A 25963-nucleotide genomic window follows, 5' to 3' on the forward strand; every position below is an offset into this window, starting at 1 on the left:
GGAGGCCCCGCCCTGCCGCCCAGCTACTTTCTGGGTCTCAGGATTCGAGCCCGCAGCATCTCGGGAGTTGTGGTCGAGTTACAGCGTCAGAGTCGGGCACGCGCCAAGCGCCTCCCAACGCGCCCGCCCGCCCACCGTGCGCAGGCGCACCACGCCCTCCGCGCCGCCCAAGGACACACCGACGCGGGGAGAGAGGGAAAATTTTTATTATGCTCAATCTCCAGGCTCGGGCCGCGGGCCGGGTCACGGGGCGCCCCCGCCGCCTTCCTCGTCGTCCTCCACGTCAAGGCCCGGGATGCCGCGGATCTGCCGCTGCAGCGCCCCGCCCAGCAGGGGCACGGCGCCCTCCTCTTCCTCCTCGGGGGGCGGCGGCGGCGGGGGCGACGCGGGCTCGGGCGCCGGCTCCGGGGGCACCGGGGGCGGTGCGGGGACGCCCTCGGCCCCCAGGGCCTCGCCGGGCGCGGCCTCGTCCAGAGCGCCGCCCTCCGCCTCCTCCTGCTCCTTCTCCTCCTCGGGGCTGTCGGTGAAGGGGTTCTCGCCCTGCGGGAGGGAAGGAGGCACTGAAGTCGGGGAGCACGGGGCGAGGCCGGGCCGCCGGGCAGGGCTAGGGGCAGCTCCGCCCTCACCTTCAGGTAGCGCTCCAGCTTCTTGCTGATGAGCTTGTTGTTGAGGATGCTGCGGGCCACCATGAGCGAGGACTTCTTGGACTGCTCCATCATGAGCTGCGGGCAGGGCAGGGCAGGGCAGGCAGGGCTGGAGAAGCCGCAGCCGGGGCTGGGGCCCGGGCCCGGGCTCGGGCTCGGGCCAGCCCACCCGCCCCAGCCTCTCCAGCTCACCCTCGGCTCTGCCGCCACATCCTGCCAGCGGAGGCGGGCAGGGAGGCCGAAACACGGCCTAGTGACTCATTAGGGTTAGAGTTAGATGTGCATGGCTCCATATATTTAAGAAAATTAGGAAGTCGGGCTGGGAGGCACATGCCGCTCGGGGAGGCCGAGGCAGGAGGACTGAAAGTTGGGTGTCCAATCTTAGCAATTTAGAGCTCATGCCTCAAAAGAGCTGGGAGTGTGGTTTAATGTGAAGATCCCAGATTCAGTCCAGGAAAAAGGAAAATTATTTTAAAAGCCAAAGGTGTAACTCAAGAGGCATTAGCTGCCCTAACATCTAAGTAGCATTTTAGGGTAAAGAAAGAATTTTTTAAAACAGGAACACAGTCAAACAGTCCACGGAAGTGACATCCGTCCTTTTAACCTGTAGGATACGGGAATGAAGAAGTTTACCTGCAGCAATGAGAAGACTGTAAAGACTTCTCTGCTGGTGGAAGGCAGCTCTTTACACAGTTTTAGAAGGCAGTTTGGTATTTGCATCGGTGACCCCTATCCCTGAGTTTAAGGCCTGGGCACACACATGCACACTGTTTGCAGGGCTGAAAAACTGGAAAGCACCTCAGTGTTCCTCAGTGCAGAAACCAAACTGGTCACACATCTGAAGAACACTGTGCGTCCCTAAAGTCCTCTCCTCCGCCGGCACAGTAAGGAAAACAGCACAGCAGCTGCGGCAGTGCACACCTGCAGTCCCCGCACTCAGCCAGGGTGACTACTAGAGCACACCCAACCTGAGCGATTTAGCAACTGAGCAAGACTCTATCTTAAAATAAAACAATATTAAAAACGGCTCAGAGCTGAGGGTAGTGGGGTATGCCTGTAGTCTCTGCAGGAGGACTGCTGTGAGTTCAAGCCCAGTGTAAGTTCAAGGCCAGCCTAAACTATACAGACCCTGTGTCAAAAAATCAAAACAACAACAACAACAAAAAGAAAGCAAAACAAAAGCCTCAATTCAATGCGCATTCTGGGGGAAATAATGGTGTGTGTGAACAATCTATCCTGTGCCCCAGCTGTTCTGTCCGGAAAGATTATACCAGGATGTTCCATCCTCAGTGGTGGGACTCCCTCACTTTATCACAACAAAGCCATAGCAGCAAAGGGGTTAAGATGCCACCTCCAGGAACCTTGTGGAGCCCAGATAACCACAGAAAGCCTCTTGTTTCTACGCCCCAGCCCACATTCACCTGCTTTCTCTACTACTCTGAGGAAGTATATTAACAGGCCTCATGCGTGCCCGTGACAGTGTTGGAGGCATGCCCTCATAGGGACCCCAAACCCGCCGCACACGCCTCCTCCAGGGCCCAGGTAGATATATTACAAGCTTTCCCAACAAGACACATTTAGGCTGCTTCCAGATTTTCATCCCAATAACCACCAAAATAATAAATGCTGCTGGGCTTGTGCTCTGAATTCTACCCAAACAGCCTCCCCAAAGTGACAGTGTCTGATTACACTGGGGAGAAAAACTTATGCTTCCTCTAACTGCATTTGTGAGCTTAGGAGTTGGAGGCCAGCCTGGGTCAAGTTGCCAAGGACAGGTCCAGAATGAGCCAGAGGTGATCCACACTCTGGAGGCTGAGGAGGCAGGATCACTCTGAGTTCAAGGCCAACCTAGTGTAGGCAATGAGTTCTAGGCCAGCCTGGGCTACAAAGTGAGACCCTGTCTCAAAGAAACAAAGCCCATCGGCACTGGATGTCACCACTGGCATACTTTTGCTGCTGCATGAAAACAGCTTCCGCCTGCCTCAAGGAGGCCCACTCCTCTTTGGTGTCTGGACTTCCTGGCTTGCTCAGGAAGGCTTCCACACTCAGAGAAAACAAGCCACACACATTTTCCCGTTGGTTTACATTTACATTTTCTGGGACTTAATAGTACGAAACAGGGGTCCAACTTTCTTGTCCAGAAATTTATAAAACAAGCTATTATTTCCCACTAATAAAAATACAGATTCACACTCCTATGTATAAATCTGAAATCCTCAAAGCTCTAGAAAATAGAAGATTCCTAAAAAACAGAGTCCTCCCCAAGAATTCATTTGGTGGCAGAACACAGCCCACACTACATTGCTATGCCATTCTTGTTTATGCCACTTGCACAAGCCACTCCAATTATTGATTATTCAAACACAAGGACTTTTCCCAGGTCCTGCTGGGGTCAGTGGTCATACTGTAGTCTCTCTGAAGCACCCAAATTAAACCAAGGTCAGCCCTGAGGGCTGAGCGAAGGGACCTGTGCTGGCCATAGACTAAGCTGTGAAACATACCCAGGCCTCTTCCAAGAGCCTCTATTTTGGTTGCACTGTTTTGCTTTCTGTTGTTTGAAATTGCACTGGCTGGGCCAGGGATTTAGCTCAGTGGCATAAGTACCTGCCTGGCAAGCTTGAGGTCGTGAGTTTGATTCCTGGTACTGCAAAAAAATCAAAACAAAAAAAACCTGACAAATAAATTGCACTGGATTTGTAATGATTTTTATTTGAGGTGCTTGAGCTCAAACCGAGGCCCTCAAGCATGCTAGACAGCTGTTATCACTGAGCTATATCCCCAACCTATAACACATTTTCTCTGAACTCATGACTGCATTTTGTGTAATATTTTCTTTTTGAAAACTCACGCCCTCGAGTTTGCCAGGCAGGCCTTCCACCACTGAGTTAAATCCCTGGCTCTGCTATGTAATCTTGCAATGTTTTGTCAGGCGCAGAATTACAGGTGCTGCGTGTAGGTACTTAGGTGTGAAAGATGTAAAGTCATCAGCCAAGCATAGTGGGACGTGCCTATTATGCCAGCACTCTGGGAAGCTAAGGTGGGAGAACTGTAAATCTGAGCTCCATCTGGCTGATTTCACAATTTAGGGAGAGCCTGTCTTTACTTTTATTGTTTTGGTTCCAGGGACGGAACTCATGGCCTCATAATTGCCAGGCAGGTACTTATGCCGCTGAGCTAAATCCCTGGCCCAAGCCTGTCTCTTTAAATAAATAAAAAGCTAATCTCACAGAAACAGAGTAGAACAGTGGTTAAGAATGGCTGAGGAAGGGGCTGGGGATTTAGCTCAGCGGCATAAGCGTCTGCCTTGTAAAGCAGCCAGTCGTGAGTTCACCCCTGGTACCGATAAAAAGGAAAAAGACCAAAAAAAAAAAGAATGGCTGAGGAAGGCAAAGAGGAGGGAGAGAGGGGTCCAGAGCCGACAGCACAGAGGAACCACCTCTGACCTGTGACCTCCTGTACCACAGGAGGCAACTACTGCTGCTGACTGTGCCTGGTCCAAGAGAGAGAGAACTGCACATCCCCAGCGCAGAGAAGCACAAATAGCTCTGCACATGCGCTCTGCACACGTGTAATGCAGCATCACACTCTACCCTGCAGTTATGTGCAGTTAATGTGTCCACTAAAAACCAAAGTGCAGAGGGGCTGGGGACACGCAGCTCAGTGGCACAGGTACACTGGACTCTGAGTGCAGGTCCCAGCACCAGGAGAAACACGTACGCCCACGTACACAGTCACTCTGTAAAGCAGGACGCTACAACCCTGTGGTCTCCCCATCTCCCACTGACCTCGGTGCTGGTCTGCACCCCCACACTGCTCGGGGGACAGGGGCCCTGCTGTGCTGTGCTATCCACAGCACTCCTACCTAAGAGCGCCGCCCGCTCCCTGCACTGGGGCCTTGTGCCACACTCTTGGAGGCCCTGCGGTCACTCAGTAGGACACCCTGTTTGTTTTCAAGTGTTATCTTTTTAGGCTGCCCAGGTTGGGCTCCAGCTTGCAATCCTCCTGCCCCAGCTTCCCCAGCAGCTGGGAATGCAGCCATGCACGACCATGCCTAGCTCACAGCTTTCCCCCACAGCTTTCTGGTTAGATCTGTGGTCCTAAACACTTCCTACAGTGTATGATCGCGGTCAGGCTTTCCCATCATTTATGTTTCCAGTTGGTTATTACTAGTATAGAGATAAATACAAGCCGGGTGTGGTGGCTCATGCCTGTAATCCCAGCACTCCGGAGGCTGAGGTGGGAGGATCATTGCGAGTTCCAGACCAGCCGAAGCTCACAAAGTGAGCTCAACACCGGCCTGAACTGCATAGTGAGACCTTGTCTCAAAAAAAAAAAAAAAAAAAAAAAAAAAAAAAAAGAGAGATAAATACAAGCTTTTTGCATGCTATCTTAGATTCCATCCCCTTACCAAATTCTATTAATTTTAAAAATAATTTGCTGGATATATTTGAGAGTATAGCTCAGTAGCATGCCTGCCTGATAAGCACAAGATCCTGAGTTTGATTCACAGTACAAAAAAAAAAAAAATTTAATTTGTTGGAAAACGTGAGACCTTGTCTCAAAAAAAAAAAAAAACAACAAAAATTTTCTGCAATCATTTGGATTCCTTAGAATTTAATCCCATTATTTTTTCAGTGTTTTCCTTTTATAACAAAAATGTTGCTAGTTTTTTAAACTCCCCTTGTGTACCAGAGACAAAGCCCAAAGTACTGTATATATCTGCATCATTACTAAATTGACATTTACTTAACATTTTCCCTTACTACTTCTATGCAGCTAGTAAGAAACTTACCTACTTTTTTTTTTGTTTTGTGGTTTTTTTTTTTTTTTTTTTTAAACTTTTAACTTTTCATCGGTATCAGGGATCGAACTCACAATCGCCTGCTTGCAAGGCAGGCGCTTATACCGTTGGGCTAAATCCCCAGCCCCTTGTTTTGTGTTTTGAGACAGGGTCTTACTAAGCAGTTCAGGTTGCCCTTGAGCTCACTTTGTAGCCCAGCCTGGTTCTGAGTTTGCAATAACTTTCTTGCTTTAGCTTTGAGTGCTGGGATTAGAGGAGTGCAGGGATTGCAGACATGTGCCACCACGCCTGGCTTATCTACATTTTGATCTTGGCATTATTTTTATCTGATTTTTAGAAGGTTAATAATGCTTAAGAATTAACTAGAAGTCAGGCATGGTGGTTTGTGATCCCAGCACTTGGGAAGCTGAGGCAGGAAGATCCTTATGAGTTCAAAGCCAGCCTGGGCTACATAGTGAGCTGAAGGCAAACCTGAGCTACATAGTGAGACACCCTGTTCTCAGGAAAAAGAAACAACCAACTAACGAACCAGAGAGGACAAACCTGTAGCATGGCAGTCTGAGGAGCTCTGTGGACCCAACTCTCTAGTGTAATTGACAAAAATAACCAAATAATGATAACCAAAAAATAACCATAGAAAGGAACAAGCTGTGTTAAGGGACCCGTACCCAGTCCCCAAGATGACTGTAAACTGCACGCACTACAAACGTGTACTAACAAAATTAAACGATTTTTTTAAATCTTCAAAGGAAAACAAAAAGTAAGGAGAAAAGGGCACTGAAACCTGTGAGTAACAGTGCTAAACAGGACCGGCTGCCTCTGCCTTCCCAGCTCAGTGGACGCAAACTCCACTGCAGACTCCAGGGCTGCGGGCAGCCCCACCTCTCCCACAGCACTCCAGGGGTGATCCCTGCCTGGGCAGAGGATGCCACCCCTGCTACCTGCTACCCGGCTGAATCCGGCAAGCCTGACAGAGATCTGCCCTCTGCTGCTCTGAGGCCCCATGCATGCAGTGGGGTGTCAGCCAGGGTGCAGCCCGGTGGACACTGTGGCCCAGGAGCCTGGCTCATTCATGAGGTGTGGGTCCCACGCCAAAGGAGGCTGTGGGTGGCTCCTCCCTGTCCCCTCCACAAGGCAGCAGGTGACCCTGAGAGCTTCGCTGCACTTCATTCCCTAGAACACGGGAGTCTGAGTCTAAGGACGCGCTCAAAACAGCCGGCACTGTGGCACACACTGAGAATCTGAGCGCTTGGGAGGCGGAGGGAGGAGGGCTGCCAAGTCTGAGTCCAGCCCAAACAATTTAGCAAGACCCTATCTCAAAATAAAAAGCTCATGGAGAAGGCCTTGGGTTCAACCCCCCAGTGCCACGAACAAACCCGGACAGTGACAGCGACAAGGACAACAACAGGGGGTACAGAGTACAGGAACGGAGAGGAGACTGAAGATCTGATGGTGAGGCGAGCTAAACCATAGGACTCTAGCTACAGAGCCTTTCCAGGTTCGGAGTAAGCTGCAATCTCAGCAGCTCGCTCTGTGAAGGAGCCTGATTTAAGGGGATTAAATTAGGGACCCTCCTATGCCCCAGAGCATTACTGAGAATAGAGACGCCACCTGAAACAAGTAAGGCATGCCTGCTAACCCCCCCAACACCCAGGCCCCACCTGCTTCCTCCCCAGGGCACGGCACAGAGCTGCTCTCTCCACGGGCAAGGAAACCCTGGGCGGGCTCACTGCAACGGACCTGGCTGAGAGACCCCGAGAGGGAATCCAGTAACCAGGTGCCGGGGGAGGGGGACCACACGGTCTCCAAGACACCTGGTTTCCAACAAAACTTACGAGATGTTCAAAGATGACTCTGAGCTGAGCCCGGCACAGAAAAACCAGGCAGACTTCAGCCCCATACGCGGCTCAGCACAGAGCGCGCCGACCACCATGTCAGAATCCCAGCACCACGAGGGGGAACACACGAGGAAGACTTGGAATCAAAAATATGTTTGAAGAATTAAGCGCGGACCGGGACTTAGCTCAGTGGCTAAGCGCAAAGTTGTGAGTTCCATCCCTGGCACAAAAAAAAGAATGAAGTCCATGAAAAGGAAAACAGTCTGATGACACATTCAGTTCAAACACACAGGGCATTACCCAGAGGCAGAAGCTGTCATCAGAGTAAAACGGGACTCCACAAGAAAGCAGCTTCACAAGAGAGGCCCGGCAGCAGATCTGAACTCAGCCACTGCGCACGGAGGAGAACCACGGCCCGGAACCACGGCAGGCAGCTGTAGGTGGCCCAGCTTAGGCAGCCCGCAGCCAGAAAGGGAGAGGAAGAGGAGGGACCCAGCATTGAAAGGAAGAGCAGCTGCCCGGCTGCCTGTCGCCCAGCACTCTGGGAGGCTGAGGCCCGAGGGTCACAGGTGTGAGCCCGGCCGGCCGGGGCCACTGTCCCAGACAGGAACAGTGAGACCCTGTCTGGGAAGGAGAAGCATGCAAAGGGCCAGGCTTGTAGCTCAGTGTGCAAGGACCTCGATCCAACCCCAGCTTCCAAGGCCGGGCGTGGTGGCTCACGCCTGTAATCCCAGCACTTGGGAGGCTGAGGCAGGAGGATTGTTGTGAGTTCGAGACCAGCCTGGGCTACAAAAGAGAGCTCAAGGCCAGCCTGAACTGCATAGCGAGACCCCGTCTCAAAAAGACAAAAAACAAACAAACCAATCCCAGCTTCCCCAAACTGACATCTATACACCAAAGCAGCTGGGCCAGTTCCACAGGAAATAAACAGAATTCCACAAAAGTACACATCATCATGAAAACGCCAAGGTTTGAGAACAGCACAAAACAAATGAAAGCAGCAAAGCAAAATAAACCACTTCCAAGAGAAAGCTGATGGCTAAAGTGGAATCTCACCTGCAGCCAGCAGCTAGCAGCAGGCGGGATGCAGCTCAGAGGGAGGGCGCCTGCCTGGGCACATCGCGGTGCAACCTCAGCACCCAAAGGGAAAAGAGGGAAGGGGAGGGGGAGAAGGCGGGCACCTGGGGTGCTGCACATACCTAGAACCCCACCTCCTCAGGAAGCTGAGGCAGGAGTATTACAAAGTCTAGGCAACCTGTGCCCCTTAGCTGGACTCTCTCAGAATAAACAAACAGGGCTGGGGTGAGGCTGAGTCCTCCCTGGTCCCACCCCCAGGAACACATGCTTGCAGGTAACATCTAAAAAAACCACTGAAGTAGTGACCCCTGAAAACCAGGGAGAAAAGTCATTAAGGAAATTAAAGCGCTGCTAAACGAAGTCCTCGCCATAAAGCAAGCTGTAAGGAGAACAGCACAGACAGATAGCTCAAACGAATCTCCGGTGGGCGTGGGTCACACAAGGCAATCAAAGGCGCAGGGCGGGGACCAAAACTCAAAAGCCAAATGCATGGGATGGTCTCTTTCCCTCCTCTTTCAAATAGTGCTGGGACCACTGGATACCTACTTGAAAAAGAAACTTAGACTCATACCTAAAACCTTACTAAAAAACCACCCAAAAAAAACCCTAAATAGAGCAAGACCTGATTGTAAAAGTTAAAAGTAAAAGTAAGAACTCTTAGGAAAAAAGAGATTCGCTAATGAATTCACAGCTTTGACACCCACAGCACAAGCGTTACGAGAAAAATAAGTAAACTGGGCATGGTGGTGCATCCCTGTGATCCCAGTATCCCAGGAAGCTGAGGCAGGAAGGTTCCAAGTTTGAGCCCAGCATGGGCAACTTAAAAGACCATGTCGTACAAATTAGAAATGGCTGGAAACTCAGCTCCGTGGAAAAGCCTTGGATCAAGCCCCAGGAAGGAAGGAAGGAAGGAAGGAAGGAAGGAAGGAAGGAAGGAAAGAAGGAAAGAAGGAAGGAAGGAAGGAAAGAAGGAAGGAAGGAAGGAAGGAAGGAAAGAAGGAAGGAAGGAAAGAAGGAAGGAAGGAAGGAAAGAAGGAAGGAAGGAAGGAAGGAAGGAAGGAAGGAAGGAAGGAAGGAAGGGGAGAGAGACAGAAAGCAAAGCAAAGCGGGAGAGAGGGAGGGAGGAGGGAAGACAGACCAAACAAACAAACCAAGCAACACCAAATCACTTTATCAGAATTAAAAGGTTTTTATACCAAAGGACACATCAAGAAAGTGCAAAAAACCCCAGAGTAAACACAGTAGTTGCTTATGATTCAAAGAAGGACCCACATCCAGAGTTCAGGGAGCAGGACTCCGGGCTGCGGACTGGCTCAGTGGCTGAGCACCTTCCGCAGCACGAGCAAGGCCCAGGGTCCAATCCCCAGCACTGTCCCCCAAGTCATGCTTCCCCAGTGATACACAAGTGGCCAGCAGGTCTATGACAACAGCCACTGGCCACCAGGGACACACCGCGCCCCACTGCCACGCTGGCCCGATGAGCAGCCCAGGTGGCACCAAGGCGGTGCGGGGCACTCTGCTGCCTCCTGCTGCCGGCGAGTGTGAAATGGAGCGGCCACTTGGGGAAGCACACCGCAGTGCAGATGACCTGCAAGGCCTGTGCTCCTCAAGACGTCCCCCACAGAGGACCAGGAGTCTGATTCTAACTGTACCAAGCATCTAGACGCAGCGGCGCAGACCGGTGCTGCCTGAGGATGGCGGCCGGGCTGGCCTTGTTCCTGAGGACGGGGCAACGTTCCATGATTGTACTTGGTGGCTGCAAAACAACAGCTCTGTAGGAGCTAAACACGACTACACTGCAAGCGTGGCGTGGCTGTCAACCAGACACCCTTCCAGAGCCGAGCCTGCTCCAGGTGTGCTCGGGAGGCTCCGGCCTCCCCAGCCTCCCAGGAGCCGACAGGCTCCCGCGCAGGCTTCTGCCTGGGAGCCTGCTGACCTTGCTAGAGCAAGCTAAGTTAAACCTCGTAAGTCATGGTGGAGTACTGTGACCAGCAAAGGGAAAGGGATTAGGAACTGATGGCCAACGGCAGTATCTGCAAGCTTTTCATTCATTCCTTTCTTCCTTTCTTTCAACTGTCTGAGCCAGGGTCTCCCTATGCAGTTCCAGCTGGCCTTCAACTCTCTGCAATCCTCCTGCCTCAGCCTCTCGAATGCTGGGGGTTACAGGCACGCGCCACCCATGCCAGGCTTAATTCATTTCTATAGTCCAGTCTTTTTTTTTTTTTGGCCCAGATTCCTTAAAAAGGTAGTATTTAAGCCAGGCACACGCAGCCTGAGCTACACAGTGAGTTCAAGGCCAGCCTGAAATTCATAGCTAGACCTTGTCTTAAATTAATTAATTAACTGCATTACAACTGTCTCCGAGCCAACTGTGCCTTCTAAGTATTTTCATTACCTTCCAAACCCACCTATGGCAGCTGTTGCTATGGACTATTTTTTTCTCTTACTCTTTACTTCTTTTACAATCAATGTTAAACTTCTACGTTACCAGCTATTGCCCATTTCCCCTAGACCTTCCCAAAGCTCTACTAAGGTCACGCATGCTCTCCACTCTCCGTGGTCTTTCTCTCCTTACCCCGTCAGCTGCCAAGCCAGGGCCCCTTCTTGGCAGGGTCCCTGCCAACAGCTTCTCTGTTGCCAAGGCCACTGGATGCTTTCCCAGTCCTTCCAGACCACTCAGTGGCACCCGCCAGTCCTGCATCTGTGACCACTCAAGCCGAACCCCTGCCCTTCCCCCGCCCTGGTGAGATCACTGCACAGAGAAAGCCAAGTCGTGAGGGGTGCAGGAGGAGCTTGGGGCTTGGGAGCACACCATGGCCACGGGTTCCTTCCTCTCTCTAGCCCAGGCCTGGTCCCAGCCCTCCACCTTGCCCAGTGTCTAAGTGTCCAGTGTCCAACCCAGCATGGCACCTGTTTAACAAAAACAGGAGCCACCCTGACCTCCACGCTGGACACCAAGAACTTGCTAGACTTGGTGTGTTTGTTACCAGGAATCGAACTCAGGGCCTCACACTTGCCAACAGGCGCAGGCAGCTGAGCAGCAGCCATAGCCCTGGACATTCCAGCAAACAACCCAGGCCCCTGGATCCAACACGCATGCTTCTGTCCCCGCACCACGGGCTCCTCTGCCCCCAATCCCAGGCACTGCCCAGCGGCTGATCCTAAGGCAGTTATCCCAGGGCTGGGCACCCCACAGGACAGCCTCCTGCGCCTTCCTCCACCACTCTCCACGGCAGGCGGAAGGCCTGTTGGCCAACGGCAACTCTTGGCCTGCTCGCCTGATGGCTGTGCCGCTCACGGAAGCCAGCCAGGCGCCCTCGGTATGGCCCTCCCTGGCCACAGCCTGAAGCCCAGCGCCTGCTCCACCAATACCTGCACTGGCTGCCTCTGTTTCTTCTTTTCATATTTATTTATTTTTGGTTTTCTGAGACAAGGTTTCACTACATAATTCAGGCTGGCCTTGAACCACGTTGCCCGTGACCCTCCTGCCTCAGCCTCCTGAGAGAGGGGTTACAGGTGTATGCCGCCCTGCCCAGCATCCAGTTTGCTTCCGTTTCCTGAAGCTCATCTGGTTACTGTCCCCCACAGATGGAGGGCCCCACATCCTGTGATACAGGCTCCTGGAGGCCCTGCTTGACACTACCTGCATCTCCCCGGCCCACTCTGTGCCATCCTGAGGCGCTGGGCTGGGAGGGCCCAGGCACTGCCCTTGCCCTGGTTTCTCCCAGGCCGGCAGAGGGGGTGAGCCTGGGACCTACCCAGAGGCCTCGCAGGAGGACAGTCCTGGTGGCCACTCACCCTGCGGTTCCGGTTGTGATCCATGGTCTTGAGGTGCTTCTGGATGACCCCGAACTGCATGGGGATGAAGAGGTCACAGGCTGCACAGTGGGCTGCCTCCACTTTCTTCACAAAATGCTCCATGGCGATTTCTGGGGATGGGGAGAGAGTCACCACTGGTCCCAGACACCCACACACCCAAAGGTTTACGAGGCAGAGGAGACCAGCTCCTGGATGTGCCCTGGCCCCGAGGAAAGGGGGCCATCTCTGAGGTGCAGCAGCCAGGACAAAGCCCTCACCCTGGGTCAGGTCCTGGTCTCTGTAGATCTGCTGGATCAGCCCGTCCAGGTCCTCCACGGTCTTCCGCAGCTCCTCTGTCTTCTTGGTCTTGTTGGCAACGTACTCCTGCCCAAGACACGTGGCTCACGGGGGCTGCCCTGCATCCCGAGGGCCTCTGCCCAGGGCGCCGCACCCCTGCGAGGCTCACCTGCAGGAAGTCAGCCGTCTGCTTCGGGAGCTTGGTGCCTACGAACTTAAAGTGCTCCTTGTGGAACCTGCTGTCCAGGTGGCTGGCCATCTCGTCCTCGTAGAAGGTCCGGTACTTACAGAGGGAACACACAAACTGGATCCTGCACAGGAGGGAAGCCCGAGGCTGAGGCTCGGGCCCCGGCAGTGCTGTTGCCTCACCCACCCCGCTGCAGCCCGGAACAGGCCTCGTGCCCAGGCCTCGGAGTGTGGTCCCAGCGGAGGGCAGGCTGGGACCAGCAGGGCCGGGAGCGGAAGGGACAGAGTCTGCAGGCTGCAGTTGCTGCAACGCAGGGGCAGGGGAGGAGCTCTTCCTTCCCCCAGGCGGGAGGCTGGAGCCGGGCCTGCAGCCGCTGCAACAGGCAAGGAGTCGCTGGAAGGCTGCCGGTGGGGCGGTGGGGACGGAAGGAGGGTGCCGTGGCGGGAGCCAGCGGCCCAGAGGTGCGGAGTGGAGCACGCAGTCCGAGGCAGGGCCACGGAGGCGCTGCATCTTCCTCCTGGGCCCTCGGCCCCGAGGCCCAGTGCCTCCGCCGCTCAGAAGGCTTGGGGGTGGGAGGCTGCGCCTGGGCACCGCTGCCCGTCTTCCTCTTCCAAGAAGAGACCAGTCTGAGCTGGCGGGAGGGCGCCACCTGGCCTGCCCGCGGGCAGCCTGCAGTCTGGGCCCGGCGTCCACAGCAGAAGCCCAGGGCCCGGGCCCCGGCTGGAGCAGGCCGCCGTGGCAAGGGGCGGAGGAGGCCAGCCGCCACCGAGGCCTCGGGGCGGGTCCCTACCTCTGCCGGACGTCCTTATCTGGGCCACGGGGTCAGCTTTGTCCGGAGAGCCCAGGGGCCGGGCGCCGGCGAGGTGAGGAAGGTCCAGCAAGAGCAAGAGTCTGAGGCGGAGGAGGAGGCAAGCGCCAGGCGGGGCCCTGAGGGCAGACAGAGCCACCAAGGGGCGTGAAGGGCTCAGCCGCGGACGCGCCGGGGGCAGCGCAGAGGGCAGGCCCAGGCTGCCTCGGCCACGGTGCGGCCTCTCTCCTGGGCGGCGGTGGCGGCCTCCGGGCAGCCAGCTGGGCGGCGCAGCGCCTGGACCTCGAGTCTCCGGCGAGCCGGCCCCCTCCCTCGGGGCACCGGGCCCCAGTGCACCGGCTGCACCCAGCACGGGGCTCCTGGCGGCGGTGCGAGCAGTGTCAAGTCTCCGGCCGGACGCCAGCCGGCCCCGAAGGGGGAGGGGACGGATCAGGCCTTGGAGCTGGCCTGGCGGGAAGCAGGGTCCATGCACGGCCGAGCAGCTGGCGGCTCCTGAGGGAGGCCAGAGGGCGGCGACACGGCAGAGCTATGCCCTGCGCTCCTGGCAGCAGCCCCAGAGCGAGGCGGACACAGGGACGAGGGCGCCGGTTACCTTTCCACCATGCGGTCTCGCTGCCGCTTTTTCTGCTTATCCTGGCTCTTCTTGGTTGCCTGCAGCTTGCGCTTGGCCTGGCTGTCGTCATCCTGGGTGGTCAGGGCCCCTGTGGAAAGAGAGGCACCAGTCAGTCCCTCAGTTCTGCAGGGCAGGGCGGGCCCTGTGGCCTCTGGCTAAGTCACCCGCTGTCAAGGGTCCGTCTGAGAGCAGCTGGCCGCGCAAGGCCTCTGGCCATGAGCAGGGCTGGGTGCCCGGGGCTGGGCAGGACAGTGAGACTGTCCCAGGCCCAGAAGGCAGGGTACACGCACTGAGCCCTCAGCTCTCCAGAACACCCTCACTCTTGTGGAGTGGGCCATGGGGAGGCTGCAAGGCGGAGAGAGGCTGTGTTGGTGGGGGCCGCCGGCAGGTGCTGAGGGGCCAGGCGGCAGGATGCAGGGAGCTGCTCATATGGCCCGGCCCACCCCCCACTGGGCACCGCGGGGACAGCGGGCTGAGGCTGGATTTACTGTCAGGTACCTGCTGGCGCTCATCACTCAGGTGGGGGGACACGGACTCCCAACAGGGGCTGGAGAGGCGCTAAGGGAGAGGACACGCAAACCAGAGCCGTAAAAGCTGCACCAAGGGTCCCAGCTCCGACACCAGCCACTGAGGACTCGGAACTGCACATTACTCAGGGACCAAGGGCAGGGGGTGTGCCTGGGCTTCCCCACACTTTCGCCTGCTGCCCCCACCTGAAGGCAAAACCAACGTGCTAGGCGGGCTCACCACTACCCACAGCCTCCGAAGGGGAAGCACAGGACAGGGCAGGAAGGGGCGGGAAGAAGAGCCCTTACCCACTTGTGCCCACCCAGAGAGCTGGATCCCACCCCCACGGAGGACCTAAAGAGCCGCCTGGCCCCAGGCCCCCGGAAGACTCACCCTTCTCTGAATCTTCCTTGCCGTCTTCTCGCCCGTCCTCTTTTCCCTCTTCGTCCTCTCCTTCCTGACGCATAAGTGGAAAGCCAGTGTAAAAGCTGTGCAGTTACTTATAACGGCCCTCGATAAATGACAAGGGCAAAGCCAGCAGCCTCCCCGCCCGGCGTGCAGAGGGCTGGCCCCTCTTCTCCCACAAGAAGGCCATGTGCTTTCCGCCGAAGCACACTGTTGACCCACTGCTGGCCACACGAGGCCCAGCACTGGTATGACAAGACCCAGCTCGATCTTCACAGGCCCCAGGTGCAGAGAGCGGACTCCACTTACTGCTCGGGAGCCCTTCTCCACGGCGTCGGGACCTTCAGGGCCATCTGCGGCTTCCCCCTCGGTGCCGTCATCTGCAAGAAGACGGCCACGAGCTCAGCTCAGGAGCCCATGGGCAGAGGGCGAGGGTGGGCACCTGGCTCACCGTTGTCGGAGTCACTGTTGTCTGAGCAGTCCGTCCTGGTGGCCTTGCTGTCGGGCTCGTCAGGACTGCCACTCTGCTTTCGCTTTTTCTTTTTGGTCTGGGCCGGAGAGAGGGAGCCAGGTGAGCAGCGGTGGTTCTGCCCAGCTGCGGCCAGGAGGGGCACCCTGGCCCGCCCACTCACCCGGAAGTCGGCTGTGGTCCAGGTCTTCCAAGTCCTCCTCATCTGCTTCATGCCATTGCCAAAGCCAAAGCCAAAGCGGGAGCCGCCTGGGAAGGCGCCCCCGCCGCGCATGCCCTGGAACATGCCGTACTCAGGGATGATGTTCTGGGAGAAGAGGGAAGGCAGCCGGGAGGCACCAGGCATGCACTGGCCCCGGGCCCCAACGGGGTCTTCCCACATGCGCCCATAGCCCGAGGCCATCGGCCGGCCACTGCGGGCGTCCCGGGCCCAGCCCTGAGCCCTCGGACCGAAGGTGTCGCCTCCACGCATGCGGAACTGGTCGCGGTAGGCATCGTACTGGCCCTCATAGGCCATCTCCATCTCGGGATCGAGCTCGCCATAGTCATAGCCCGACCGGTACAGGTCGCGCTCGCTCAGCACGGCCCTCGAGTCACAGGCCTCATAGGAGTCGTATCTGCAGGAACACGCACAGTCATCAGGAGAGCCCCTCAGCCTCGGGCCAAAACCCTGCACCTGCCCACTCAGCCTCCCAGCCCTGGGACGGAGCACAGGCCCCGCCTGGCCTGCCTTGTCAGAGAGGCTCGAAATTCAGCAATGGCAGTTAGAGCCTGGCCTCTCCCGAGCAGAGCTCTAGGGACAGGAAGGGCCTCTCAGGTTACCTTCCCACTGCCCAAGCCTGAACAGCTGGGAGGGAGGGAGACTCTAACCCAGCCAGTCGGTACATCTCTTTGGGGGGCTACCTCCAGGTTTGGGGATAGCGGGCCATCTGCGGTCACCATGACAACCTAGGCTGCCCCTTGGCAGCTGAACCAGCACCCCAACAGTCAACACTCAGCCACCGATGCAGCTAAGACCCGTGGCAAACACTGCACTGGGCTCACCCCTCAATGCCGGGCAAATCCCTAAACCCTCACCACCCAGAGACGAAAGGAGCAACTTTTCTCAGGAGCCACTGGAGCCACGAAAGGGCCTGAAGGGGACTCCAGCCCTGTGCAGCAGTGGAAGCGGGCAGGCTCATGCACGAGAGCCAGCAAGGACCCCTCTCCTAAGGGGGCCAAGCACTCCTAGCCAGCACTGAGCACTGCCAGCAGGTGCTCTGCAGTGGGGCCCGTCTCGGCGGAAACCAAGCCCCCCCACTCACTGAAAGGCTCACACCGGCCTGTCTCTTGCACAAGGACGTCCTGGCTGGCAGCCGTCAGCCCCAAAGGCTCATCCCGTCCTTTGTGCCCAACCCAATCCATCCTGCTGCCTCCACACAGTTTACAAAGCCCTGGTTTAACCCTCTGCTCAAGGCGCCCAATCTGCGCTTCCTGCTCCCGACAAGCAGCGAGCAGCGGGCATGGGGCTGGGGAATGGGCAACACTCAGGAGGGCGGGGCAGTGCGCCCCAGGGCAGGAAGCCCCGTGTTTGGGAAGGCAGCCCCACTCACCTTTCTCCTCCCGAGCCATATATGCTTCCCTGCATCATGTCGCTCTCCAGGTGTGGCACCATGTCTACGCGCTGGTTAACTCTGGATAAAACGGAATCAGCACTGGCGCTACCCGAGGCGCTAGGGTTTGCACTTGTGTCAGAGCCAGGCATTTCCCAGGAGCTGGAAGTGGCCATACCATACCCATAGCTGGCGCTATCCTGGCCATAGCCATAGCCATAGCCATAGTTCTCGTAGCCTGCAGTGAGGGAGACAGAGACACAGAGATGGCGGGGGCAGGGAGAAAGGAGGCGGCAGCAGGCAGACACAACACAGAGAAACGTGCCCTGTGTCACGGAGAACAGCCAGAGACTCGCGTCACCCAGGGCCAAGTGGCCCCAGCCATGCCACTGAGGAGCTCCAGTGATGGAGCAGCTGGCCCCAAGGACCCCCAAAGCTGCCCTTGGCCAAGCACAGCAGGGGCAGAGAAGTGGAACTGTTTCGATCCCCAGGAAGGGAAGAGTGGTCATGGGAATGGTACTTGCCTCTGTTTGTCCCAGAGCTCCACGTTCCATAGCCTACAAAGAAGTGAAAGGACAGTGACAGCTACCGAGCCTTGGTGCACGTCAACCTCACTCAGGCAGGCGAGCTCCTGAGTGACACAGCAGTGCCCACAGCCCGCCTGCTCCAGCCCACTGAAGCCCACAGACCGGGTGCGCGTGCTGGACAGCGCCCCACACCCAAACCAGGCTGCCTGCTACCCTGGCTCCCAGACTTGCAGACCCCTAGTGGCCGGCAGCTAAGGAGCCTTGTATATTCTCTCTCCCCAGAGAGCTGGACTGAGAAGACAACCTCCCCGCCCCCATGAAGCACGACCGGGAAGGAGGAGCTCAGAGCGCACCCGCAGACCTGGGCTGGCACACTGCTAGCTGGGTTCCACCCCGCACTACGAACAGACAAACAACCAAGAGCGCGCTGCACAAGACGCCTGGCAGGCTCCCTAACGACACTGAAGTCACGTGACCAAATCAAACCTTCCGGGGCAGGGAAACACAGCATCTGTCCCGACAGAGGGCCAAAAAGCTCCCAAAGCGTGAGGGTAAGCTTAGCAAGAGCATGTCAAGGTGACGTCAAGAAGCAACTCTCAGCTTGAGAAAAGACCTGGAAGAAGCACCTGGGTTAGAGACCAAACACGCTCAGGAGATCTGGTCTCGTCTACAGTACGAAGGCGTGCATTGCTTCAGGAGCACAAAACCATGGGGAAGGTCATCCCCAGACACAAACCCTTCCCGGGCAGTAGCGCAGTGTGGGAGGAGCGGCCTGCCCCCGCAGGCCATCCCTCTCTGCAGACAGACGGACAGCACTCGTCCCCCGGCAGGGAACTCAGCCACTGAGATGCAGCAAGGTCAAGGACGGCACCCAGACCACAGAGGACAACAGTGAGCCTGACACAATGGGAAGGAGGTGGAGCCTGACAACGGTGCACAAACACAATTGGAAGGAGGTGGACACCAGCCAGGTGCTCTGGCTGCACACTCCAGTTGATGACCTGTAGCCGGACAGCAAAGTACTCTCAGGCCAGGGGAGCCCAAACCATCTCTGTGTGCCAGTGTCATCTCTCAGCAGAAGCTGCAGCCCTGGGCACTGTGTAGCAGTGGTGCTAGTTGTCAAAAAATCCTATGAAGAGCCAGCTGCACGATGCATGCCGATAACCCTCACACTGCACTGAGGGAGGCTGAGGCGGAGGGTGACAAGGTCAAGGGCCGCCTGGGCAGCTCAGCAAGACCTTACCTCAGAAACACAAAAGGCTGGGGATGCAGCTCAGCACACAGGTCCTGGGTTCAATTCCCCGCGGAGACGGGAGGTGGAGAGACACGACCCAAAGAACCAGAAAGGGGACAAGTAACAGTCCAGAGCTGGAGAAAACAGCAGTGAAGGAGTCATTCCCACAGGCGTGGAGAGGCCTGGCCACGTGGCTTCCTGTTTGCACCAGGAATGATAGGTACTGGCATTCTATGTCTATTATGTGTGGTGCTGGGCACTGGACCCAGGACCTCGTGCACGCCATGCCAGCGTTCTAGCACTGAGCTTCAACCCGGACCAACACGGGTCACTAGAAAGGTGACAGGGACTGAGCGGCAAAGGCAGACCCACTCTGGTTCCGCTTGTGGCGCTGCAGTCTGGTCATTCAGGGTGTCAGCCACACAGCCCTGCCCGAGGAGAGAAAGGGAGCAGGAGCAGGCAGAGACCCTACAGACACTTCAGGCCTCCGGCAGGCAGAGGCAGGAGCAGGAGCACGAGCAGGAGCAGGAGCAGGAGCAGGAGCAGCAGGGACCCTACAGACCCTTCAGGCTTCAGGGTCAGGCAGGCAGGCAGCCTCCTGTGACAGGGCAGCCACAGGGCAGCACTGTCTGCTGCTAATGGGGATTCCTGGAGTGAGCCAGACCCCCTGATGAGCCCCCAGCCTGCTCCTTTCAGAAAGAAGGCTGCCTCCAGGTGGCACTGTGGGGCCACCTTGAGAACTGTCTCTTGGGAAAAAATATCCCAGCTCATTTTCTGGACCCAGGAGAGGAATGAGAGAGAAAAGATCGTAGTTGACAGAGGGTATTTAACAGATTGGGGTTTTTAAGAGAGTGGGGGCACACGCCTGCAATCCCAGCACTTGGAGGGCCGAGAGGCAGGAGGACAGCCTGGGCTACAGAGTGAGACAACACACCAGACCCCAATAATACTTGTAAGCCACAAAATGGAACAGTTTCAACGTTCAACTTGAAGGCTTACAGTCTACCTACCACCCAGTGAGATGCCATGTGATACAAACTCCAAAGCAAAATGTATTACACCGTGTCTTAGCAGTGAAACGCACTAACATGGACCAAACGGGGCATGCAACCCTACCTGCCTATGAATCATTCACCGCACTGAGATAAGCTGACCAAGGTTAGGTACTGAAGTGCTGGGCTATCGGCTGATTGTTTTCCTTCTCTCTCTCTCTCTTTTTGGTAATGGAATTGAACACACAACCTTGCACTTACCAGGCAGGCGCTTAGGCCACTGAGCCATAGCCTCAGCCCCAGCTAACTGTTTTTCAAGATATTTAAAAGTTACTTTGAGCTGAGGATTTAGCTCAGCAGCACAGCACCTGCCTGGCAAGCACAAAGTCATGAGTTCAATCCCCGGTACCAAAAAAAAAAAAAAAAATTTGCCCTTTTAATTTAAGCTAGAAGGAGAACAATCCTTGTTCTTTCACAAAAATAGTCTGTGTAAAACAATCTCTAATCTATAAGAGCTACTAAACAAATAAGCTCAGCAACACTTACCACATGGTCAACATACAAATTAAATTTCAAATATTACAGAGTCAATATATAAATCAAATGTTTACGTATTAGCAATGAACAACTGTAAAATGACCCTTATTTTGGAGCTGGGAACGGAACCCAGGGCCTCCTGCCTGTTAAGCACTTGTTCTACCATTAAGCTACACCCTCAGGCCTGCTGAAACTGAAAGTTTTAAAAGTGTTATTAACCAGGCCGGGGATTTAGCTCAGCAGCCTAAGTGCCTGCCTAGCAAGTGCGAGGTGGTGAGTTCGATTCCTGGTACTAAATAAATAAATAAAAAGAATGAAAGTATGATTAACCACAGCACTAATAACATGAACTACTTAGCTGTGAAGCTAACAAAATATGTCCAGAATCTGTATATTAAAAACTAAAAAAACTAATTAAAGTACTCAGGAACTAAATAAATGGAGTAATAAACACACTGTGGATCAAGAGACCTGGTATAGTTGGATGTTAGATCTCCAATACTAATCTGTAGGTTCAGGGCTGTCCTGTTCAAGCAGGAATTTAAAAAAGGACGCACACTTTGTCCAATGTGAAAGCAAAGGAGGTGAATGTCTCAGAGAAAGAATGAACCCAGAGGACTCAAACCGACTCATTTCAAAACTTACTTTCCAGCGATTAATAGTGTTGCACTAGAGAAAATTCCGACACACAAATCAAATGACAAAAATGTTAGAGTCCAGAAACACTTCATTTCTTAACAAAGTTACAAAAGTGACTCAATAGAGAAAAATCTTTTCAGCAAATTATTTTAGTTTTTTATTTTTGTTTTTTGACTCAAGGTCTTGCTCTGTAATTCAGGCCTTAAAGTCAATATGTAGCCTAGGCTGGCCTCGAACTTGCTGTGATCCTCCTGCCTCAGCCTCCCAAGTGTTGGGATTACATGCATGCATCACCATGCCCTACACAACAAGTGATTTTAGAACAATTACGTATCTATACTGGGGGGCGGGATCAAAAGACAAAATAGTACAGACAGACCCCACCTTGTACAAAAAATACATGCAAACAGCACATCTAAATGAAATGCTTGTACTCAGAATATGCAACAAGATAAGAATATAAAAAGATGTGACCAGGCCACAAGGTCAGCTCAGCAGTACAGGGTTGCCCAGTGCAACTGAAGCCCAGTGCTCCATCCTCACAACTGCAAAAACCAACACCAAAAACCATGCGCCATTAGGGACAACATTTGCTCAGGGGCAAATGGGAAGAGCAGGACGGGGAACCATTCAAGCCAAGTTCTCCTCATCTGTGAAACACCCACTAACACCATGACCAGTTTGGACCCCATGTCTAAGTCTCTTTTCTGGGCCTCAGTGCTAAGACTTGGGGAGCTTAGTGACACCCATTTATTCAGAAGAGAGGGCAGCTGAGCAGGCTCGGGTTTCCCCAAGATCTTGATAAACACACGAGTCACCCACTTCGGTCACCCAGACACAAGGCCAAAGAGGCTCCTTCTCAGCAGCTGCCCCTGGCCTCAGAGGGTGGAGAGAGCAGCTCTGCCAGCACGCAGCTCAGGCTGCCGCAGCAGCAGATCCACAAAACATCACCGTGACCCTGGTGGGTGCTGCTGCTGAGTTAGAGAATCAAGTCCATCTGTCCAAGCTTAGAAAAGCCAATTGGAAAATCTCCTTTCACTGCTGTGTGTGCAGCCCGCTGGTTGGAGGCAGCTGGGCTGGGGCCACCCGCTAGCTCTCTTCCCCCTCAGGTGCCAGCATGAGGAGTCTGAGTACGAGTGAACGGCCTGGCTTCCCCTGCCAGCCCTGCCCACTGCCTCGCTGTTCCCTCCAGCCTTGGAAGAGGGGCGCTCCTCAGGCAGAGAAAGCTATCACATACACCTCAAGCACTCACTCACCCGGGGTCAGGACCAGGGCCACCCCACGGGGAGGCACTGGCAAATGAACAGCCCACTGCACCACCTGATGCGAGGCTTGGCACAGCAAGACAGGGTGACGGCAAAGCTGCCACTGCTCCCACGGGGCCCACACTTACCGTAATCACAGGTAGGCTGGGCGCTGGTGTCTGAGTACGTGGACTGCAGAGTGGTCTCAGATCCCTGGACAAAGCCTAAACACATGCACAGGGCGGTTAATTTCCCAGATGAGCACAGGAAGCTGGCGAAACAGCTCTTGGCACACATGCTGGCTAGCGGTGCCTCCTCTTGGCCAGAACCCCCAAAACCTCTAGGTTCCACACTCCAGTTAGACCCGCTGCCCCTGTTAACTGTGGAGCGGCAGGCCAAGGTTACCATGCTACCAAAAGGGCGAGGGAAGAACTCCTCAGCAGCGCAGCCAAGGAAGCACTGCAATAAGTGATCACCGTGTTATCCCTCAGCTTAATCCGGAAAACACTCCCATCAAATCACTGTCAGGCACGCCACCACCACCAAGCCCAAGAGGAGGGGCTGTTCAGTGGTGACACTAAACCCCAAAATATACCCCCACCTCGCTCCAGTCGGAAGCAGAAACTGCTTCACATTTAGTTTCTCCCATTTAAAAGTGCAGAGTACTTTTTATTTTATTGCACTAGGGATACAATCCAGGGCCTCACAGGTATAAACAGGTACCACCTGACCAGGACCTTCAGTGGCAGTTGTGCTTGGTTTTATTTTGTGAGACAGGGTTTTGCTGTAATTCAGGCTAGCCTTGGGCTCACTGTGTAGCCCAAGCAGGGCGGCCTCGAACTCAAGGCAACCCTCCTGCCTCAGCCTCCCAAGTGCTGGGATGGCAGGAGTGATCACAATGCCCAGTCTATACGTGCTGTTTCTTAATGTAACCTTTTGGTGTCTGGCATATTTACATGAAGATAGTAAGCATCCTACCGTACCCAGGCAATTATCTCTCATCCAAACAAACTCCAAAACTGATGCCACATGCCACAAGTAAAAATCCCACACCTGATGCGAGGTACACCAAGTTTACCTCACAGAAGCACCTTCAAGCTACGTGCAGAAGGCACACATGAAAAGGGTAAACGTCTTGTGTACACTTAGGTTCTCCAGGGTATTCCATTGAGTATATGAAATTCAAACTGCAAAAAGCTTTCTGAAATCTGAAAGACTCTGGCTCCAAGGCTTTGGAGAAAGGACTCTTGGACCTGTAATGGTACAAGTCACTATGTACTTAAACTCTCAGTCCTGATGTGGCGGTGCCTACCTGCGATCCCAGTACTTGGGAGCTAAGGCAGGAGGTTTGACATGACTTCAAGGCCAGCCTGAACTACACTGTAAGACCTTGTCTCAAAAACAAAACAAACCCCTCTCAAACTGCTTCTCCACTGAAAATGACTTAGTGCCACATAGAAAGGCTTAAAGTTGTCAGAAACCACTGCCCTGAATGACTGATGGCACGCAGGTGGCGCGGCAGTGCACACCATAATCCCAGTGCTGGGGCTGAGGTGGGGCACAGGCAGAGGTGCCCCAAGGCCAGAAGCCAGCCTAGGCTGCACAGGGAATTCAAGGATAGCCTGAACCACAGTGAGACCGCGTCTCCAAAGCCAAAACAAGCTGGTCCTAGGGATACACACCTGCAATTCCAGATGCCTAGGGCCTGAGGTGGGAGTAAGGCAAGTTTGAGGCCTGCCTGGGCAGCAAGGCAAGACCAGTCACAAAAAGGGGACGGAGATGTGGCTTAGTGCTCCGGGCTACAATCCCCAGAATCAAAGAGAATAAGCACTTTATCTGTGTTTGAATGTTTTACAATACACAATGATTACATTCACTGTATCTCTTCCCCTTCCCTCCACCTCGATCCCTATCCCATTTGCAAAACATCTCCACTTCCCATTGCAGTGTCTTTTATTTAGCTCTTTATTAATCCCTTGGGTTTCCTGTAGGAGAAACCATGCAGTATCTAAGCCCGTGCATCCGATTTAGTTCCCTTAACACGGGGCCTCACAGTCCGCCCGATTCTCAGATGATTCGTCTTCATCCTCACAGCACAGCAGTCTCCTCCATGCACAAGCGCTGCATTTTTCCATGCATGTCTGATGGGCACACGGAGAGGCGGCTGCTAGGAGTCACACTGCAGGGAACACGGGTGTGCAGGCAGCACTGTGATCCGCAGCAGCAGCAACAGCACACAGAGCCACACGTGGGCCAAACGGTACCCCACTGCTGGGGGAGCCCCTCCGTGCTGTCCCCACATCGGCGACACGGAATGGCTCCTTCCCCAGAGCCTCTGCTGTTTCCTGACTGCCTGGTGACAGCCGCTCTTTCAGAGTTAACAAGATTTCAGGGCTTTTAACAGGCGGTTTCTATTATGTGTCTATTCACATTGGTTGCCCATTTTTGGACAAGGTCTTTCCATTTTGGGGGGGATCTAATCTGTTTTGAGTGCTGTATATATTCTAGGCCAGGTACTCTGTCAGGAAGTACTCAACTCAGAGATCTGCCTGCTTCGGCCTTCTGCACATGGGATTTCCGGCATGCACCACTGTGCCCAGCTGAATAATAATCATCTGACTTCTTTTCCTCTACATATCCTTTGTATTCCTTCCCTTGCCTAACTGTCAAACTATATTTTAAAATACATTTTTTTTTTTTGTCTTTTTCATTTTTATCGGTACCAGGGATCGAACTCACGACTGCCTGCTTCCAAGGTAGGTGTTTATGCCGCTGAGCTAAATCCCCAGCCCCTAAAATACATTTTAAATGCTTTGGTCTCATTCTGAAATCCATGGAGATTAGCATCTGCCTCTTCTTAGAGAAAGCTCAACGTGAAAAGTGGGTGCTTCCATTAGCTCACTTACTGCAAAAGCATGTACATACCAAGTACCTTCTCCGTGGGCAGGCACCCCCATGTTTCCTGACAGACTCTGCTTTATCCCTTAAAACCACAGCAACAAACATGACAGCAGACAGCCAGTAACAGTGACCAAGTGCTGCCCTTGCAGGGCGCTAATCTCAGCTGACCCTTACCTAGGTCAACACAGGGGGACTGGGCAAGATGCCCTGTGATTCCCAAGGTCCGCAAAGGTCTGAAACTACTGTGGTCTCCATAGCAACGTTGCCAAAGCTCAGGTTGGTGCTAAGCACACCCATGAGGACATTTACAGTCTTCATCTTCCTGGGGGCAGGATTAATGTGGCTTTGCTTCATGGTGTGGGGCTGAACGCAGGGTTTCCAAGGGCTAGGCCTGGCCCTCTCCCACTGCGCTTACCTGCAGGGCACTTCCTGGACCCCTGTGGATGGGTGTGTGTGGCTGGGAATCAATGTCTCTTTCCTAACCCACCGAGGGGTGAATGGAGCCTGGGCGCTGGGCGAAGGTGAGTCCACAGATCCAGCGCTTTGTGCCCTCTTTAACCAAAGGAGAAAATGTGAATGGACTCTTTCCGGGGATCAGGGACCTTCCTCAGACACCCACATTCCATGTATTGGTGATTTCAGTATTAAAGAAACCTTAAAAGTACTCTCTGGAGAATTCGCTTACAGAGAAGCCTTATAATGTAAGAAGTACCAACCCTGTTGTTTACACAGCTAGCTTCTGGAAACCCTTCTCTCCTGCAAAAGAGCTGCTACCAAAGTGCTCTTGGCTTTTTAGGGAGGGTCCTTTCTTCCTTCCTTTAAGGTGGAGTTTTGCTTAAAAAAAAAAAAAAAA

General features: G+C 54.5%; 1 protein-coding gene across 4 annotated transcripts in view; it reads right to left on the reverse strand.

Annotated features, from left to right (window-relative positions):
* Window positions 1–190: 190 nt before the first annotated feature.
* Akap8l (A-kinase anchoring protein 8 like) overlaps window positions 191–25963 on the reverse strand; it is a 31205-nt gene continuing 5432 nt past the window's right edge. The window contains exons 2-15 of one of the 4 annotated variants that reach the window (XM_013157067.3): window positions 22359–22433; window positions 17561–17593; window positions 17220–17274; window positions 17037–17117; window positions 15608–16061; window positions 15427–15523; window positions 15285–15355; window positions 14964–15027; window positions 14043–14151; window positions 12625–12766; window positions 12437–12542; window positions 12159–12289; window positions 627–722; window positions 191–540 (exon numbers count right to left, since the gene is read on the reverse strand). In XM_013157067.3, coding sequence (XP_013012521.2) covers window positions 244–540; window positions 627–722; window positions 12159–12289; window positions 12437–12542; window positions 12625–12766; window positions 14043–14151; window positions 14964–15027; window positions 15285–15355; window positions 15427–15523; window positions 15608–16061; window positions 17037–17117; window positions 17220–17274; window positions 17561–17593; window positions 22359–22433 — 1811 coding nt within the window. In that variant the 3' untranslated portion in view covers window positions 191–243. Of the gene's footprint in view, window positions 541–626; window positions 723–12158; window positions 12290–12436; window positions 12543–12624; window positions 12767–13030; window positions 13570–14042; window positions 14152–14963; window positions 15028–15284; window positions 15356–15426; window positions 15524–15607; window positions 16062–17036; window positions 17275–17560; window positions 17594–22358; window positions 22440–25963 lie in introns of those variants that run through there. The other 3 variants (XM_003461810.4, XM_063228549.1, XM_063228551.1) reach the window with 3 other exon arrangements.

Source organism: Cavia porcellus, unplaced genomic scaffold, assembly GCF_034190915.1.
Source record: "Cavia porcellus strain 051 isolate PalLab524CR breed Dunkin Hartley unplaced genomic scaffold, mCavPor4.1 scaffold_17, whole genome shotgun sequence".
Classification (NCBI taxonomy): Eukaryota; Metazoa; Chordata; class Mammalia; order Rodentia; family Caviidae; genus Cavia; species Cavia porcellus.